Raw genomic sequence first — 20,762 nt, forward strand, 5'->3', positions numbered from 1 at the left:
AGTAAATTTTCATAATTTGATCAGATTTAGTTTTATTTATAATTTAATGATCATAAATCGATATTAAATGGCTCAAATACTAATTTTAGCATTTAAATATTAAAAAATCAAAAAGTTGGTAAAATTTTTATAAAAAATTAAACTTGTATAGTCAACTAAATACACGGTGCACCATAAAATCGCGGGCCGGATCCGCCGCTGCTTTAATCAAGTGCTTCCAAAAAACTTGAGTAGTGGAGCGTAATTCTTAACACTTTTAGTCATAAGCTTGGAGAAGAAAAAGGTTACAACTCATAAATTATCAACAAACACCAAAAATCATTGTCAATCACAGTAAATATAAAGCCGAAATGACACCAATAAGCATTATCTTTCATGGAATCTTTCAAAAGTGAACATGTTTATGCAATCGTTGTAAGGACAAAGTCGTATATATATGAGTTTACGAGGCAATTAAGCTAGTAAATTTTGAAAACAAGCCAAGGTCGGCTAAAGACAAGCATTAACATTATTTATATGAATCGCAGTGAGCATTTCAAAGTACATGACTGAATACATATAAGTTGTACATATTTGTCCCCTGCCTAAATTCTAAGATCTAGATCTCTCACTTTCTGACAAAGAAATGGTAAATTTTTGAAAACAAAGAGAAGGAATCAACGTAAAGCTAAAGGAAGTAGTAAAATAATGCAGCTAGCTACAAACATAGTAGTATATTCCTCCAAGATCACATGCAGATCAGTGGTTAGCATTTTGTTTTAAAATAGATTAGGTCCTATTTGGTCTGAATCTGATAGTAATTGTCCTATAATCAAGCTATTGCATCTTCATCAGAAGCCTTCCTCAACGTCTCCAGTTGTGTAATCTATCCATGATCCATCTCCCTTGCTTCTTTGTTTTTTCTATTTTGCAATTACACTCCAAGGAGCACATAGTATAGTATTGTTATGGGCAGCGCAATCAGCATTCCAAATATAACGCTACAATTCATCAGATATTGCAAATTAAATAACATGGTCGCTAGTTTGTATCTCAGCTATCACTAATTACCCTGTCGATCACTTGGGAAATGCAAAATTAAGGCGAATTTAATGTATAATGGAGAATGAATTGAACATACGCAGTGCTAAGTATGTCAGCATGGACGTTGTATTCTTTGGCAAATACGAAGGGAACGATTCCTTGAGGTAGAGCAGCCTGTAATATCCATATATCTCATTAACAACTTTTTCAGAAAAAAATTGTAAGCTTTATTGATAGATTATCACCTGCACAATTGCAACGTGTAATAGAACACCTCTGAGGCCTATAGCAATGGAGGTTGCGGCAATAACTGCCGGACCTGTTAAGAACCGCACTGCCATTGAAAATGTAGCGACAGTTTGACCACAGGCTATTATCTTTGGTTGCAATGCCATGAATAGCCCTGTACATTAACGAAACATAAAAAAATATGTAATAGATTATATGGATCAGCACCGGTTTATGTTTATCACTGGTTACTAAAATATTTAGTTGAAGTGATAAGAAATCAGCACCTAGACTAAACATAGCCATTCCTAGACCTGCATCTGATAGTATTGATATGGATCCACTTAGAATGGTAGGCATATTGATATTCCACCTGTCCATTAACAAAATTCATGTTAATATACTACTAAACAGCAAGAAATTGTACTAATCATGATGATTATGATCAATGAAAACCTTATACCATCAGTTTGAAATGAAGATATATGCAGGCAAACAACATCATGTAACTAGTGGTAGTTGTAAGAGATTCACCTAAATGATACCAGAGACCAAATGAGGCCAAAAAGGCTGGAATATGTGTTGGGATTTCGAATGAGTTTTCTCCAAACCATGATAAGGATGAGCCTTGTCATCACACTTGCAGGGGGCATCTGGTGATTCTTTTGGCCACCTTCCATGCCTGCCTTCTTCTGGATTGTATCATATGATGAACCACTCGTCCCGAATTTTGAGGCTGTTCCATTCTCTATCTCAACCTGATCCCTCAGTTCTCCATTCATTTTTGCAGCATGACTTGCATTTTCAATCGAATCATGCATCACATTGGCTGCTCAATATCACCATCATGAAATAAATTAGTAACTAAAGACAATATATATCAATGCATGGTAAACAGTAATTATCAAAAAAGGGCAAATATAATATGTATAAATGTATAGTTAATAGACTACCTCTAGAAGCAGCAATTTCTTGTTGCAGAACAGCCTTAGAAGAATCAACTACTCCAAAATCTGTAGCAGCAGCTCTATGAACAGCATTTCTTAAGTTCCCTTCAGAGACAGGAGATGCACTTGAGCTCCAAACAAACATATGAAGCTCCTTATTAGGCGTACTACTAGTCCCCGTCCCCCCGCTACTTTCCTTCCTCTTAGCTTGAGTGGACCCTGTAAACATCGGATTTGGAGGCGGATAAGAAGATCCTAAACTCCCATGATTAAACAATTCACCACTCATACTCCTTCCGCCAGGCCTTTTATTCTTATTATTGTTAACACTATTTCCCATCTTCAACATCTCCTCTTCAAAATTCGATATTCTTGGTGTTGGACCTTTCGACGATTGCAAAGAATAAACATCAGCTCCTCCTCCATAACTATTTGTGTAGCCATGCTTAGGACTCGCAGCTTTACTTGCAAACATTGCATAAAAATCATTCTGGTTAAAACTCGAGGCTCTTGGTGTTGGCTCTCGTGAAGATTGAACCGAATAAATCTCTACGCCTGTTAAGTTTGAAGCTCGCGGAGTGATTTCATTCACTGCATGCGACTTATTATAAGAAATCACTGACCTGGATGAACAGTTAGACCTTCTCACCACCACATGTAACTTCCCATCATCTCCGATTTCTGCATCAGTTTCCAAAGGCTCCCGTCCATTTAACGAAACTACGTCAGATTCAACATGAAAGGAAGTAATTGAACCAGCCGTCTCGGGAAATTGTTCAGAAATGAGAAGTCTTGCACCTCTGTACTCAAACATGAAGAGCATTAGAGTATACCAAATCACACTTTGTAAAACCACAATTTGAACCATCAGGTCTCCCGAGAAATCCCCGTACATAGCTTTTAGAAGGGGAATTCCCATGACAAGTGTGTTTGGGAGAGTAGATAGAGAAAACAGGGTGATCATCCATTCCAAGCTGCCATTTTTGCTAAAAGCTTGCCATATAAAAAGGGCAACTAGAATGACAACTTTTTGCAAACAATCAGCAGCAATGAAATGATAGTTCATTTTGTAAGGGTCATTTGACGAGATGAAGTGGAAGGAAAGTAATGGAACTGCAAAGACTGCTACGAAGCGATTAATGCCGGAGCACTGATCAGGAGTGAAAATCTTCCACCATCGGACAGAGCCATAGGCCAAAAACATGGCAACGTATAAAGGTACAATCGCTGCAAGAACATCGTAAATATCTTTTCCAGTGATCATTGCTAGCTATCCAGAAGATGGATGATCGAATAAAGTTAGAGAAAAGAAGAAAGAGGAAGTTGAGTAAATGTAGACTTTAAAGCAAGAAATAAACAAATGAAAGAGAGAGTTTGTAATCGACAAGGAACGCAAGTGAAGGAACAGCACCAATTTTATACACTTGATGATAAAGAGATCAAAGGTTGTTTATGCATTTGTTTATCAATCTCCTTTGTGCATGAGGCTTAAAAATATAGGGTCACAAACATATACGACGCAAAAGGTCAATTCTGTACACACATGCATGTCTCTGCGTGCAGAGTCATTTCTTTTTCGAGATAAAAATGTGGTTCGTCCCAGAGATTCTTGTCTGATGCAAATTGAAATTGAAAATGCTGAGTTATGAAACTAAGAACAATGAGGAAGGCGGTATGTAAATTACACAATGAATGAAAAGAGTTGCGGATAGAGCTTACAACTCTATTGAGTTGTCGGCACAACACACGTTCATACACGTGACAAAATTGCAACCACGGACCATTCTTGTCTGATATACTGTTTAAATATTTCATCGCTATGTCCCAAGAAGACTTCTAAATTCATATAATAACGCTTCATAAATAATTAACGACTCAAATAACAAGGCTAAGAGGGCAGTTTTCCAAGAACAAGAGTAGACTTGAGTAGTTTATGAACCTTGGGGGTAAAGGAAAGGAACTACACTTTCGAAACTACTCTTTGCACTGTTAGAGTTCACATTTCGTTATATTAAACTTCTCAAACTACTCTTTAGGGAATGATTGTAAATTCATATTACATGATCTGCATCAGGAGATTAACCGTAAAGTTACTTCCTCTCTTTTTTTAAAATATATAATATTTGACTTTTTAGCACACATATTTAGAAGATTTGACCATATTGTTAAAATTATTTTTTTCAAATTCTTTTTTTTTTGTAAATAAAAATTTTGAACTCGTATTTTTATTAAAAAAAGAATTTATTAAAAATAATAATTATAACTATGTGGTCAATCTTCCTAACCATCTTCTAAATCAATTACGTCACTCAAAGAAAGAAGCAAACTGACTGATGAACACCAACCGATCTACCAGAGGTAAGTCCGTGAGTAAGTAGTGAAAGAAGAGTCCATGCCAGTAGTGGATCAATCAGTAGTTAAATAGTCCAAGGAGTTTTGGGCATTGCCGGTGTAGGTGTCAGCTTATGGTGCTTCATTCTAGTTATGCAATTGTAGAAGCCCAGTCTAGCGAAAGAAACAATTGTAGAAGTCCAGTCTACCGAAACTTTCTTTTTCGCATTAATTAAGAAAGAGAAAAAAACAAACATTTCATGTGTGCCAAATGTCATATATTAAAATTAGAGGGAGTAATCATTTTTATAATAGAAACCAATATTTTTATACGGTCTCTTTTCTCTCCTTGTGCCTCCCTCTTTCATCAACCTAGCCCGCCCGGCTTTTCACAAGTTTTATCCGATGGAAATTCCCAAATGTTGTTTTGTTTGTTTTTATCTCCTTCGATAATCTTCTTTTTTGGAGAAAGATTTCTACCCATTCAATTTATTTTGATTTATCTTTTAGATCTAAATTATCGGAGTTCCACGACTTATTGCCTTCGATTCGAATAGGGTTTATTGGATTCAAGAGTCGATTATCTTATATTGTAATTAACAGTTCAACATTATTTCAAATTTGTCCTTGTTTTAATATTTAGTAAATTTGTACATAACAACATAATTTATAATATTTGATAAAATAACTTCATGTATGAAATCCTGAACCAAACACGTGTTTTTCATTACACAGGAAGTAGGTTGTAGCTATCCCTCCATCCGCAAATTAGTTGTCCAGATCGACTTTTACGCCTATTTTAAGATAATTTGAATGAATACTTCCTTTATTTAATTTTTAAAGCTTCTTTTATATGAATAAAAATTTGAAACTTAAACTTTTTTTCACAAAATAGAAATTTAAAAAATAATTAACAAATATATGTGATCAAAACATCTTAAATTACGTGTAAAAGTCAAACTGAACAACTAATTTGGAATGGAAGGAGTATTTAACTTGTAAACAAAACGAGACCTAACTTACTCTCTCTCTTTACGTTGTGTATCTGCGTGCTTACAAACAATATTGAATTATGGTAAATGCGGAACGAAATATGAAATTGGAGAGTAATTTTTTTATCAGAACGAGTATGTGTGTGTGATATTGGCATACCTCTCTCTTTATCATAGGAATGTAACTTTTCCGACTCGAGTGTGCCCATTTCACTGGAATTGGCTCGTGTTGTTGGGAGAAATTCGTAACACGAATTCGGAGGTTATTGAAATCGCGGAGCAAATTATGTTGATTTTAGGCTATTTTCATGAAGAACGCGAAGAATACGGGATGAAATTTATGGATGTTATAGCAGATCATGTTCGATGATTCTTAGAATGCCAGAGGAATAGTGTTTATTCTCTCTTATTTCAAACTGTTGATCATCCGTAAACAAGAGGCCTATATACCCTTTTATACGGTTTCAAGCCACACGTAGTTCTTAGAGGACAAGTTACCCAGATGGGCTTGGGTTTGGTCCGTTCCATCAAAGCACAGGTTCGTTGACCGTATGATAGTTCGTAAAAAACCCATATTTTCTCATGACCCAAGCCCAATTAGGCTGTAATAGGCTGTCATGGCATTAGGCAAAGATATCTCGTTGGTGAGGCACGAGAACACCTAGAGGCCTCACATGCGACCCCTTAGAGTCTGGTCATGTGATGTGGACCCAGAAATATGTAAGTAGTGCTGACCTCGAAGAGGTCCATCCAAGCGTAATATAGTCCCGCGAGATTTCCATGATGTGCCCCAATAGGGTCATGTAGTCATAAAGTGTTGTAATAATATTCCTTGTGCAGTTGACATGTGATCGTGGACTCTCACTTATCTCTTAAAAATATAAGGTGATGACTCTCCCCCTATTAATATTAGAACATGCTACCCCTCATAGAGATATGGTGGTAGTCCACCCCTCCTAGTAATATGGATCCATGCATGATATGAGGAGAGGACTCCCCTCTTAGTAGTATGAGGAGAGGACTCCCCTCCTGTTGAGAGGTGGACATGACTCCCTTCCCGATTGAGAGGTGGACAGGACTCCAGTATTGTTGAGAGGTGCACATGACCCCCTTACTGCTGGAGAGGCGGATAAGACTCACCTCCTAGTAAGAGGAGGTTTCTTGTAAGAGGAGGGCAAGACTCACTGTAATAACCCCAATTTTTGGAAATTTTTGAAACACGGATGAATAGTAACTTTTGTTGATGATGCTGATTAAGGAAAATTATCAAAACACGCTATATAGGAGTACTGTTATGGAAATTCTAAGATCGTATTAGTATTTCATAAAGTAAATAAGTGTATGTAAAGATCGTCAGAATCCAAATTCGAACACTTTGATTTTTCCCGAAAATCCACCAGATACCGAAAGAATTGAGTATAAGGTAACATGATTAAAAGGATTTAATTCAAGGATTATAAGAGAGGATCATAAAAGGAATATAAAATATTGAGAAAGGTTTGGGGGAACCCAAGTAATAAGATCCCGGGTATGATCCCTCAAACGATAAACGAGCACGAAAGTTAAGCGAACCGTATAACAGATCAGCGGTCATTAGCCAAGTAATTAGGGGTTAATCAAAGAGGTTAATGGACGATGATGTCATCACACCAACAAGAGGAAGACAAGTGTAACAAGATGACATAAGCAGATGACATGAGCATGACAAAGTGGGAAGGATTGGTTGGTTGATTGTGAGCCACACAATTTTTACCATGGTAACAATTTAATTAACAAACAAAAGGTAGCAACCAAGCCAAGGCAAAACAAATCACAAAACACAAATTAGAAGTTGACTTTTGCTTTCCAAGAACAAAAGCTCTCGGCCAAAACCAGAGCAGAAACTTCAAACTACCATATCTCCTTCAATACTCACTCAAATGTTGTGTTCTATAGCTCGTTTGAAAGGTATTGAGATGACCTACAACTCTTGTTCACAAGTCTCGTCCAAATAAGTATGGTAAGACCGTCATTTTTACAGTTCTTTAAATCGGACTTTTAGAAACTTCAAAACCTAACTTTGTGTTCTTGATTTCTTTGGAAAGATCAAGCTTGTAGGAGGTTAGATTAAGGCTCCCTAAGGCTTCCTAGCAACTTAACACCTAACAAGGAAGGTATCAACTTCAAACCCTAGCTTTGATTTTATGATTTCATTAAGTTTTATTGAAGCATTGTTAGTATTAAGGCTTGATCTTTGATTATAAGTAGTTTTGGTGGATTTATATTGGTTTTGAATATTGGGTCTTTGATTGGTTGGATAAATTGGTAAAACTTGGAGTTGGGGACTGAGTTTGTAGTATGATGGTTGAATATTGTTGTATTGGTGGTTGTGAGTGAATTGATGATAATTTAGAGTGTTAATTAAATAGGAAATCGCGTAAACATAAACGTCATAATGCCCGATTTTCCTTAACTGTTCTGTTCTTAACTTTAGGACCCGTGAACTCACTGAAAGATTCTAACATTTTCCATGTTTAGATAGTTCATGTTACGAGCTTCGTTTTGATATGTGGTTTGCTCGAGGGCTTAGTTGATCCATGATTTCTGTTTCATCTTTCGTTTCCTTTTCGTTTGTTTCGAATCCGATGCACGGTTTAGGAGAAACGACTGTTTTAAGTAACGGCGTTTCGCAAACGAACCATTACCCCTCGCCTTACTTTGAAACCTTGGTTAAGGCCCTTAAATGACTAATTGGAGTATGAAACAACTATGTAAAGTGGATTAGGCAGTTGGTAGGGTACTCGCGAAAGAATCGTCTTAAAATTTTTAACGGTTAATTTATTAAAAATGGTGGAGCCGAGGGTACTCGAACGACTTATGTGATTTGTTAAGCTTAGAAATGACCATAAGCAAACGTTAGGGTTCAATTGGTTAAAGTCTAGTTTCTTAAGCGACCGTGGTTTAATTCCGGCTTATGTTGTTGTTTATAGGTTACCGGACCCACTCTAAGCTTAAGTCTAACCCGGAGCACTCAGGAAAGTTTTCTACCCGTTATACTGTTGTGGTGATGTATATATGTATATGCATTATATTGTGATAGATGCATGATTGTTATTAGCAAATCTTACGATATATTGGAGCATGTTGATATGGTTTATATGAATGCCTGTTTCATAATATTGATATCTAACTGTTGATTCAAATGCTTATAAGTTGCATAATACATATGCTAGAGATAAGCAGTAATTGCGTATACCCTTATTATAGGGGACCCAAAGGCGAACATTTTCTAAACCGGGAGTCGATGTTCCCGAGTATAATATATATATATATATATTGATATAATTTTCAAAGCTATTAATCGAATAAGGTTTATTCGATAACTTTATTTTATTTAATGAATATTATTTTGAATATTCATTCGAGGACTTATGACTCCGCTTACTTTATTTAATGAATATTATTTTGAATATTCATTCGAGGACTTATGACTCCGCTTACTTTATTTAATGAATATTATTTTGAATATTCATTCGAGGGCTTATGACTCCGCTCCTTTTATTAAATATTATTCTTTATTTTATTAAAGAATAATGTTTCGATAATCAAACTTATTTTCGATTATTCAAATAAAGATCGTACTTTCATATAAGTATATCTTTGGTTATTTATTATTCATTTCAAGTATGAGTCTTAAAACTTCTACTTCAATTATTTTTATAAAGATTATCCTTTATGGGAATATTATTTAATAATAATATTCAGATATTTTCTAATATATCGGGACTGATTTATTTCATTAAATCAGCATTACTCCAAACATTCTTAAAAATGTTTTCGAGTCTTCAAAATGATTTTAAAAGTTAGAGCGGATCCCAAAACTCATTTTTATATTTAAGATCTTCATTTCAAAGGGGATTTAAATACTCGCTCAAAATCTGAGGGATCCGGCTCTGTGGTGTATTTTATATCCGCAACGAGGTTGCTGTTTTGATAAATGAATTGATTACTTACCCAACGTTTGGGAAGTAAGTCCATCTATTAAGTCGGCATAAGCAACATGGGCTCAGTGGGCGTCCATGAAAGTGTAAGTGGCTCAGTGGGAGTCCATCAAATGCGTAAGTGGCTGAGTGGCAGTCCAGCATAAGGTCCTATTGCGGCCAGGGTGATGACCAGTGGGAAATTCGTCCATCTACTAGTAGAAAAGGTTACTTATTGGTATCTTTTCCTGGTCAGCAAGATATCAGCTTTATGCCAAGGTTTTCTCCTTTCCAAATTCATTGGATATTGCAACTCTGTTTATAATTTTCATAACAGCGGTTTTCAAGGAGTGTATGAAATGTATATATATAGGTGTATATATATATCGGGACTTAATGAAGTATCTCGTAACTTCATTATTTATAATGATATTTCAAAGATTGAATCTATCCAAGTCTTTTCTTGTAGTCTCATCTATGTGATGAACTTTTGAAACTGATTATACCTTGAACGGTGGTAGTTCAAGTAGTATTCGGAAAAGATATAAGTATATTGGAGTATCTTGTAACTTCATCTTTTCAACTTATATCTGGTTAATGATTATCTTATGCATGACAAAGATTTTCACAAAAACGTTGAGACAAGGTTAGATATATGAGATCACCTTGCAACGATATTTTTATACAGTTATAAACTGGAACCCTGTGTTTATTATGCATGGAAGAGGACTTCCAAGATTTTGAGTAGTATATATGTATATATATACTGAATATTTTGCGACTTGTCGCGTTAAGATATCAACTTGGTTCATTTCTTCTTGACCAAGACTTTCATGAGTACTATGAGAATGCTCATATATTGTTAATTATTATACATATTATTTCGGTGGGCTTGTTGCTCACCCTTGCTTTCTTCTTTCATCACACAACAACAGATAGACAGGATGAACAGGATCAAGCTCCCAATTCATGAGCGGTTAGGAAACGTTCCGCAGTTTCCTGTAGGAATTGATATCGTTGTAGCTGAGGTAGGAACTACCAGTAGGCTAGGCTTTCAACTTTTATTGTACCGGAATTATGTATCTATATGAATTGTAATAATGGCAAAGAAATGTAAATTTATTCAGAAACCCTCTTGAGGTGTAATGGCTTATAATGTGGAATAAAATGACTTGTGTTATTTTCGGTATTCATCTTTGAGACTATAACTTGTGGCATGTGTGTATATTGTGGGGTCACAGTACGGAGTAGTTGATTGTTTGTTAAGATTGGGTGTTATTAAGGGAAATGGAACTCGTGACAACCCGGATTCCCGACCCCAGGATTTGGGGGTGTTACACTCACCGTCTAGTAAGAGGTGGACATGCCACATTCCTTTTGGAGAGGCAGACATGAATTACCTCCTAGTAAGAGATGGGCAGGCGTCACCTCCTAGTTAGAGGTGGACATGTGCCATCTCCTAGTAAGAGGTGAACATGACTATCCTCCTTTATATATTCCCACGTGTCATCATGTAAAGTCTTGGTCAACATGCGGTACATGGTCCCGATCTATATACAAATTAGGAGAGTTCTTCCATATTCTTGAGCTTGTTTATTAAGCCCAATACTATAAATATTTCTTGTAATGGTCCTGTTTAGAGCCCATGTCCATATTGGGCATAACAACTACCCCCGATTTCATGTTGTCATTATGAATGTAATGTGGAATCAAGAAAGTATTATTCCTCCTTGAAGTGACGTATGGGAAAGGTCCAGTTACTATGTTGAATGTGCATCTAAACAGGAAGCCTTTTCAAGTGACTGCTAGGAGCCGAAGAAGTAAACCTTTATTGTGGGATCAGCCGCCAAATGATTGCTCAAACTGATTACCCAAGTAGGGAAAGGACTCTAGCCTTCTTTCACCTTCTTCTAATGTAGTAGCTCAGCCTTAGGCCAATTTAAGGTTGTTATGCGTGATTGACGTGAATTCTTAGTCTACTGATATTGTGGATAATAACGTTGTGATCATAGAGCTCAACTTTGTGTGGGGTATTTTTCATATAAGCTCTGCGCCGTAAAAATATTTTATATTGATTACTTGTAACTCTGGACTAGAGAATGAGGTTTACATCAAGGACTTGAGGAGGGATCTCCGCAAGGCAACCAAAAAGTTGAATGATTTGGAGAGGTCTTGTGATTTTTAGGAGCATAATTTTGATCTCTTTCATACCGGTCTCATACCGCAAGATACTGGTTCTAAACTTGCTTCATATACGATGGTTGGTTGGCCTTGCATCGTTGAAGATTGGCTATTAGAGAATAGAGATTTATATCTTCACCTTCTTATAAAATATATGTTGCAAATAGGATCCTTATAAAATTTATTGTATAGCTCTTATCGACCTCACATAGCGGACCTTGTCCCTACCTTCATGACGCATGCAAGAAGGTGCTGCATCATAAGTGTCAGCTTCGAGAGACTCGCATTGCCTCGTGCAGATCATAATTTTTTTTAAAAAAATTCCAAGTGCTTTAAGATAACTGATTGAGTCTTCAAATAATTCCCCTTACTGACAGATTGTCTTTAGCACATGCATTGAGATCGATTCATAATGTATGGACTTACAGGCTGGCCCATCATCGATCGTTGGCAGGGTCAAAAAGTCTCATATTGCAAGATTCCAAATTTGCGGCCTTGTGTCACTAAATATTGGCCTTGCCCTATAATTTTTAATATCATGCTGGAGGAGGTGTTTCGGTAGTACCACTACCCCCCGATTCCTTGTTATCATTAGAGATGCGACTGAGGAATCAAATTATTGTAGTGTTCTTTTTGTGCTATTTGAGTTAACACCATATGTCCAATATTATCACGGCTCAATTGATCTCTTCAATGTTATCCCGGAGACATGAAGCTTCATCAATGCTACCCCGGGGTGATTGCCACTAATGTCTTCGTGTAATTTATTTTTAAGTAAGTTCCCTCTAGTCTATCTACACACCTCAGTAGCGGTGTGTTGAAGCCTCCCTTGTACAACCTTGTCATAAATAAGATAAAAGGTCATTTGTATCTTATAGTTCAGGTTTGCCATCCTATTTTGAGATAAATTCTCCATTTTGACATAGTCCCGGAGAGGGTCATCAATGTAGGCCCCGGGGTCGCTATCTCCATGGTGAATTCATCAGACACGCTAGCTTTGACTTGAAATTTCATGGAAAATATTTCCAAGTAGTATGGCCTCTCTTTGAGAGCTCAACTTTGTCCATGCATCTGCCTTTTGATTCTGATCCATTCGGATGGGCTCGCCCTACCTTCATTGAAGAACTTGATGAGCCTTTCATAACAAATATGAGGAGTCACTAACATGAAGTCATTGTAGACATTGAGATCAACCACCTTCATCTCCAGAGCTAGATTGAGGATGTTAATAAGAGCCTCATCAATATATAGGGCCCACTAGGGGTACATTTGGCATGTTCTCGGGGGGTTCCACTCCTCTTAGGGTCGCTATGAGTTCCCTAGAGTCATCCTTGGAATGAGGCGGGAACTCAAGCATGAAGTTGGTCAATGCTTGACCCTTCAAAGTTCCTTCAGGATAATATGCCACATCAAAGTGCCCTAACTCCATAATTTACTTGAGAAGGGGGGCCTAGGTGTTCCTTGATTTTCGGGAAGCCTCTTCACATCAACGCTTACCCGGGCAATAAGAGTTCATCAACAGTCAATTAAAGTCTTCATAATAGTTCAAGTGTGGTGGGTTCCCCGAATCTTCTTCTAAATCCTTACATTGATGAGGGTCGGGGCTTCTTCCAGGAAAGTAAGGCTAGTGCACCTGTTAAAGTGGTGAGCTCGAATCCCTTGAATAGGTGAGCCTGAATCCCTTAAGTAGGTGAGCTTGACTCCTTTGGAGATGTGAGCCTAAATCCTTTAGGGTGAGAAGAACATGAATTTCTTTAGAGAGGTGAGCCTTATTTCTGCTAGTGAGGAGACCTCGAATTACTGAAAAAGATGAGGAGAGCCTGAATTCCAATAAAAACCATGATAGTCGCCAAAACAGGGGGCCCACTAAAAGGCTACCAAACCATGAAGAAGATCGGGCTTGTACCACAAATAAGGGGCCTTCTGGAGTGAGATAAATAACCCATAAAGACCTTGTTGGTCATCCAAGTAGGGGGGCCTCTCTGAGAGAGACCGTCACTCCATAAAGAAGAAGAGGCGTCATGTTAAGTGTATCGCATGAAGAGGCATCCAACGGGGGGGCATCTCACGTAGAGGAATCTCATGCAAAGCAACCCGATAAGGAACTCACACAGAGGCATCCCACGAGGGGGCATCTCACATGGAGGCATCTCCGTAGAGGCAACTCATATAGAGCGACCCGCTAAGGTGCTCACACAGAGGCATCCCACAAGGGGGCATCTCACAAAGAGGCATTTCATGCAGAGAGGCCCGCTAAGGCACTCACGTAGAGGCATCCCACGAGGGGGCATCTCACGTAGAGGCATCTCATGCAGAAAGGCCCGATAAGGCGCTCACGTAGAGGCATCCTAGAAGGGGGCATCTCATATAGAGGCATCTTTGTAGAGGCATCCAATACAGAGCGAGCCGCTAAGATGCTCATGCAGAGGCATCCCACGAGGGAGCATCTCATATAGAGGCATCTCATGCAAAGAGGCCCATTAAGGCACTCACGCAGAGGCATTGTACTATCCGGGATATATCGTGCAATTATTTTTGCTAAATAAATAATTAATATATGTGTTCAGTATCTATTCTGTGAATTAATTGTTAAGTGTTAAATGTGGTTGGATGTTTAAAATAGTATTAATTGAGTATTTTAATTTTTATATGTCCAAAATAAAATATAGATAATTGTCATATCTTCCTAGTTATTTTTATGTTGATTTATGGATTTATAAGGATCATATGAAATTTATAAAATCTTTTTCCGAGTATTTAAAATCTATTTTATAAAAACGGGAACCAGTCGACGTCATCCGTTGTTACGTTTTTGGAACCCGAAACTCTTCCGAGAACTCCTTCCTAACCCAATTGTAATATTCCGAGCATATTACATGTTTCGACTTTTTCGATCCGGCGTACGGTTTGTCCTGCGCGGGTCCCGGCGCAGCATTTTCGATACAATATTCGTTTCGGTAAATCAATAAAACTCAGTCTTTTCGATAAACGGGAGCTTTTTATTAAACTATCCCAATTATCACCTCGTAGTACGTGTATCCAGGCGCTGAGACCAAGACCGCAGTACAAATTGTACTGGTTTGGATAATTATCCCGAAAACCGATACCGTTTAGATCAGTTTTTATAAATAAACGTACCGTTTTATATCCGGAATGATCCAACGGGTTACTAATTTTCCGTAATTATAAATTGCCTTTACCGTATTTTATTTCGTATCAAAAATCATTTGCAGTCAGTAATTATATAAATTTTCAGAGAAAATTCATATATTCATAAACCTTTCTGAGAATCAAACCAACAATCGGAGGTATTACCGGAGTCCGTTTGAAAAGCTCGAGTACTCAATCCAAAGGTCTTGAGGTGTTCTATCAGATTCTGTGTTCCAAATCACTGCAGAAATCAAGGTTTATTTTCTGAAATATTATTTATTTTCGAATGAATTTTATTAAAAATATGAATTTTTGTTCGGATGATTGTTTGTATGATTTGATGCTTGCATGTTGTAGAGCTTGTTTTCCTGATGATTTTCATATGTCATACGTCTAATTTGGAGTTCAATAGCATGTTCAAAATTGAGTTTGATTTTCGAATTTTGAAATTAGGGTTTATAACCCGTATGAATGTTTTCAATTGAAATTTGGGGGTTTTTGATTTAGGGGTTATTAGCTGTTGATTTATAGTGGATTATGTTCCTTATGAAATTTACAATCGATTGATATATAGCTCGTTAACAGAGGATGTCTGAATCGAAGGGAGTTGTGTTTTGAAAATTCCCGATATTCGCCGGAAACCGGCGATGTTCTTAGCCATTTTCCGGCCAGAACATGGATGATTGTTATGTTTTGATTGCATGAATCAATTCCCGGTTGCCTGAAGATCATATCTGGAGCTTGTGGTGGGGTGAGGATGCCGGGAATGTATTCTCCGGCCATCCCCGAAGTTTTTCCGGCGACCCCTGTAAAATTACAGTTTAGTACCTGAATTATTGGGGAATAAACAGTTAGGTCCTGGAACTTTCCAGAATTTGCAAAAATAGGATTCCTGTTTTAAATATATTCGAGAATCATATTTCCTATTTATTTTAATTATAAAAATTTGATTTTAATTTCTGATAATTCCAAAAATTATTATTTTAATTCCGAAAATTATATTTAATTCAAAAATAAATCTGAATTAATTAGTTAATTAATTTCAGTTAATTTTTAATTGATTAATTAGTCAATTAATTCGAAAATTAATTGATTAATTGATTTAATTAATTATTAATTGATTTTAATTAATTAATTAATTATATTTAATTATTTAAAAATGATTTAAAAATTCCGAAAAATAGTTTCGAGCTTTAAAATATTATTTTAAATTGTTTTCAAGGCTCCATAATTATTATGAAATTCTTTTGAAGCCAGAATTGGCCAACCGAACCCTGTTTATTACTCCAAAATTGATCTAACGACCCATTTTAATTCCAAAAAATAGTTTTAAAAAGTATTTTAAATACCAGAAAGCTTATTTATGACCTGAGATTTCTTTATTAATGATATATTATTGATTATGTGACGTGCTATGTGTTATATGTGACTTGTTGGTTAACTGTCGGTCTGTATATTCGATATTTACTTGTTTATTGCGTATCTTTCAATCCGTTAATCGGATTTGGGTGAAACGAAGGGTAGATAGAAGTATGTGTCGAATAGAATCGTATGAGTTAAATATTGATAGATGCTTATGATATATGAGCAGAAGAGGCAAGACGTAGGAAAGGGAAACAGATAGTCAAGGAGTAAGACAGTGGTGATTGAGAGCAAGTGTAGTGTAGTAAGCTAGTACCAGGCAAGTGTTCTGAACTTTCTCGAGATATTGTAGTAATTGATATTCCTGTTTTATATTGCAAGTGCTTTGAAGCACTGAACCCTAAACCTTGATTCCAGTTATTGATCTTGAGCCGTAAACCTGATTCTTTCTAGACCATTGATTGTTGTATACCGAAATACGAACCTCAAATTTACGATACTACTCCACAAATACATACAAACTAAATATTAAACATTGAACCAGATTACTTACACATTCAAACCATTGTATCTTATGCTTTGAAAGACCAAATCCTTGAAACTTGAAATGTTGATTCCTTTGTTACCCAATTCTTTCATTATCTAACAGCCAAGCTTTGGAAATGCCATATGGATCTTTATACAGATTGAAACCATTTTCATTATTGAACGTCCAATGTTGTTAATGATCATGTTTATTGTTTATTACTGCTTATTCTGTTATTATGGTAGAATTGGATTGTTTTTATAAAATTGTGGACCAGATTCATGGTTAGACCATATAATGGTCAAGTTAGGCCAATGTGTGCCCTGGATCCAGTAGTTAGAGCAGTGCTGTGTGCTTTGCTCGGTGTTACTGCGTGACTGATCAGCAGCCTAACCTTGGTTTTTAAAATGAAAATATAATATCCAATTCTAAATCATAATCCATTGTTCACTTGATATCGTATCCATATTTCCCTGATGATCATTATTCTCAGTTTTGTCATTGTGACTTGCTGACCTAGTTATCTCATTTGTGCGATGTTGTTTATGTTCTTTTCCAGTTAAGAAGGAACCGGTTGGTACCGAGGATCCACAGTCCAGCGCGAGAGCTAGGGGTTCAGGTTGATCGAGTTGAACTAGTAGGCTTCTTTTGGAATAATTTTAATTTTGTAAAAAAAAAGTTTGTAATAATGTTTCTGAGTTGGATAGTTGGGATTTGAACGGTTTGTAAAATAAGTAAGTGTGGTTGGCTTGTGTGCTTACTTAAACTGTTGCGATCCGTGGTAGTTTGTAAGTAGGGTCACTGCATATTATTATTATTATCTTTACTATTGTTATAAGCATGTTATAAATAGTGTGTGTGTGAACCCCAAACTTCTGACCCGGGTTTGGAGGGCGCCACAGGTTTGGTATCAAAGCTACAGGTTATAAGTCACTGACACAAGCCTAGGATTGACGAGAATGGGTAGAGGGTTAGGATTAGAAGTAAGGAATAGAAAGATAGAATGTCGAGAGGTTGAGTGCTTCGGTATAACAGGTATTAGTGTAATTCGCCTTATGGTTCGAGATTCTTATATTGCGATATGATTTCAGATAGCAGCGATGGCCGACTCTTTTATTCCTGTATCAGTTGATCACTCAGAGACTTCAGTTGGAGGACCGTCTTCAGACGCACGTCCTGTTGTTCCACCAGTGTTGACTATTCTACCTCCACCTGTCAGAGGACCCCCACCAGCTGATTCAGATTCCACTGGGCATTCAGTTGCGAGTGCCCCATTCTAGTCTACATTGCCCCCAGTTCCTTACTACCGGTATGAGGCTCTTCTATTGGAGCGTGATTCCTTGTTGGCCCAGATCAGAGAGCTATAGCATATCATTAGGACTACTGATGTTGATCGTGGTGTGAGGGAGCTTCGAGAGGAGATTCATGTGACACGGAGGGTTCTTGAGGCTAGGCTACATGGAGCTACACTACCTGGCAGAGGCCCTGATGCACTGATGGGCTGGGCTACTGAGGTGATGGAGGACTTTGAGAGGCTGGCAGGACCAGAGTTTCCTTGGAGTTGAGTCAGAGATTCAGATATAGAGATACTGAACAGTGTTGTTTTGGTTGTGTAGTATGTACAGTAGTGTGTAGTGTGTATCAGTACACTTTTGGGTTGTATTTATAGACTAGCTATGCTGACTAGTGAGTAGGTTGTTGTACCCTTTTGCTTTTACTTCCGAAGCGTCTTTACGCTTGTACTACCTAAAACTTTTGATCTATATATATCAGCACCTTTCCTTTCCAGTATTGTTATTCATTTTACTGCACCTGTTTTACTTTACCTTATTTATTGCACCAGTTATACCCCTGTGATACCATGTACCCTATTTTCCATAACTGTTTATATTATGTAAAGAAGCATGTAATTTACTTAGTTATAACTGTTTTCAAAAAGAAATATTTCTGTTTTACAAAACATTTCTTTTCTGCAAAGAATTTGGTTTAAAAGCTAAATAAGTTGTTTGATTCTTTACAGAAAATGCCTCCCAAAAGAAATACCCGCACCAACACCCAGAATGAAGAAACCAACAACAATAACAATAATAACAACCAAGATGATATAAATCCGAATGTGAACCCAGGACCCATGGACCCAGCAATAGCCCAGATTCTTCAAATCTTAGCCCAACAAACAGTTCACCTGGCACAACAACAACAAAGACAGACCAATCCCCAGGTAACTTTCAAAACTTTTCAGGCAATAAACCCACCAGAATTCAAGGGATCCCTAGAGCCGATTGAAGCAGATGTTTGGTTAAAGGAAATAGAGAAGGCATTTGCCTTAATGAAATTAAAAGAAGAACAGAAGGTTGAGTTTGCAAGTTACTATTTGAAGAATGAAGCCACCTATTGGTGGGAGATGGTGAAGACATTGGAAGGTACATATGTTATTACTTGGGAGAGGTTTAAGGAATTGTTTTTAGAAAAGTATTTTCCTCAGTTTGTCCAAGATCAGATGGAGCTGAAGTTTTTAGAATTAAAGCAAGGGAATATGTTGGTGGCAGATTATGAGAGTAAGTTTGAGGAATTGTCAAGGTATGTGCCGTCGTATGTGGATACTGACAGGAAGAAGGCTAAAAGATTTCAGCAAGGTTTGAAACCATGGATCAGAGGGAAGGTAGCTATTTTTGAATTGGATACCTATGCAGGAGTTGTACAGAAGGCTATGATCGCAGACACAAAGAGTGAGATGTCACAGAAGGAGAAAGAAAGCAAGAAAAGGAAATTTGAAGGGAATGAAGGCCAGTCACAACCAGGGAAGTTTCCAAATTTTAAGAAGGGAAAGTTTCAGCCAGGGAGGAATTTTAACCTCAGGAGACAAAATGCAAGCGACGGAAGCCAGGGCAACCGTCCAGTTAATGCAAATCAGCCAAATCAGTTGAGATTAACTTTTCCAGATTGTCAAGTATGTGGGAAGAAGCATGGGGGAGTTTGTAATAAGTTGAATGTGGTTTGTTTCAAGTGCAATCAAAAAGGGCACTATTCAAGGGAGTGCCGAAATCAGCCAGCAAGAGAACCAGTAAATAAGGATCAGCCTATCCGGAATCCAGCAGTGAAGGTTCTAGCCATTGGATTTACGTGTTTTAAATGTGGGAAACCAGGACATATAGCCAGGGATTGCAAGACACCAGCCCCAGTCAGTAATGCATTGAGGATTATGGGATCTACCCCAGCAGTGACTTCAAGGGCTAGAGTTTTTGACATGTCTGTGAAGGATGCTATCCAGGATACGGATGTCGTGGCAGGTACGCTTAATGTGAATTCTTTATGTGCCAAAGTGTTAATAGATTCGGGAGCAACTCGATCGTTTGCTTAACAAGATTTTGTTAGTAAGTTAAATTGTCCAGTTGAGTATATAAATGAAATAATGACTGTGGAATTGGAAAATCAAGAACGAGTATCTGTTAATTAAGTTTGTGGGAGTTGTGAGATTGAGATTTCTGATAGTAAATTTTATGTAGATTTGATACCATTTAAGTTAGGAGAATTTGACGTTATCTTAGAAATGGATTGGTTATCTAAGCACGATGCCCAGATAGATTGTCGAAATAAGAAGGTAATGGTGAAAATGCCAGACGAAAGAATAGTAATGTTCAAGGGCCAGAAGCAAGTAAGGAAGTTCTTAACAATGATTCAAGCCAAGAAGTTATTACAACAAGGATGCGAGCATTTCGTGGCATATGTGATTGATAGGAGTCAGGAGCCAGCGAAACTTGAAGATATTCCAGTAGTGAATGAATTTCCAGGCGTGTTTCCCGACGAGTTACCAGGACTTCCTCCAGATAGAGAAATTGAGTTTGCAATCGACTTAGCACCTGGAACAGAACCGGTATCCAAGGCCCCGTATAGAATGCCGCCCGTTGAGATGAAAGAGCTAGCGAAGCAATTGCAAGAGCTGTTAGAGAAAGGAGTAATCAGACCCAGTGTGTCCCCGTGGGGTGCACCAGTATTATTTGTCAAGAAGAAAGATGAAGCATGAGACTGTGCATTGACTATAGGGAACTCAACAAGCTTACAA

At 37.4% G+C, this 20,762-nt stretch overlaps 1 protein-coding gene across 1 annotated transcript; it reads right to left on the reverse strand.

Annotated features, from left to right (window-relative positions):
- Nucleotides 1-526: 526 nt before the first annotated feature.
- Nucleotides 527-3,786, reverse strand: LOC141676946 (auxin efflux carrier component 2-like). The gene is made up of 6 exons (XM_074482658.1): nucleotides 2,205-3,786; nucleotides 1,786-2,080; nucleotides 1,539-1,624; nucleotides 1,269-1,426; nucleotides 1,121-1,197; nucleotides 527-980 (listed from the first exon to the last, which is right to left on the reverse strand). The coding sequence occupies exons 1-6, from the start codon at nucleotides 3,460-3,462 to the stop codon at nucleotides 914-916; spliced, it is 1,941 nt and encodes a 646-aa protein (XP_074338759.1). The 5' UTR covers nucleotides 3,463-3,786; the 3' UTR covers nucleotides 527-913.
- Between the last annotated feature and the right edge of the window lie 16,976 nt (nucleotides 3,787-20,762).

This window comes from Apium graveolens, chromosome 8 (genome assembly GCF_009905375.1).
Source record: "Apium graveolens cultivar Ventura chromosome 8, ASM990537v1, whole genome shotgun sequence".
Taxonomy (NCBI): Eukaryota; Viridiplantae; Streptophyta; class Magnoliopsida; order Apiales; family Apiaceae; genus Apium; species Apium graveolens.

What these genes read in the sequence shown, in the direction of transcription:
- LOC141676946 (XM_074482658.1), bottom strand. Translation starts at nt 3,462, where the DNA reads ATGATCACTGGAAAAGATATTTACGATGTTCTTGCAGCGATTGTACCT. An exon ending in TGGTCTCTGGTATCATTTAG is followed by an intron (nt 1,625 to 1,785) that starts GTGAATCTCTTA and finishes GTTAATGGACAG; the next exon opens with GTGGAATATCAATATGCCTA. An exon ending in AATGGCTATGTTTAGTCTAG is followed by an intron (nt 1,427 to 1,538) that starts GTGCTGATTTCT and finishes GTTAATGTACAG; the next exon opens with GGCTATTCATGGCATTGCAA.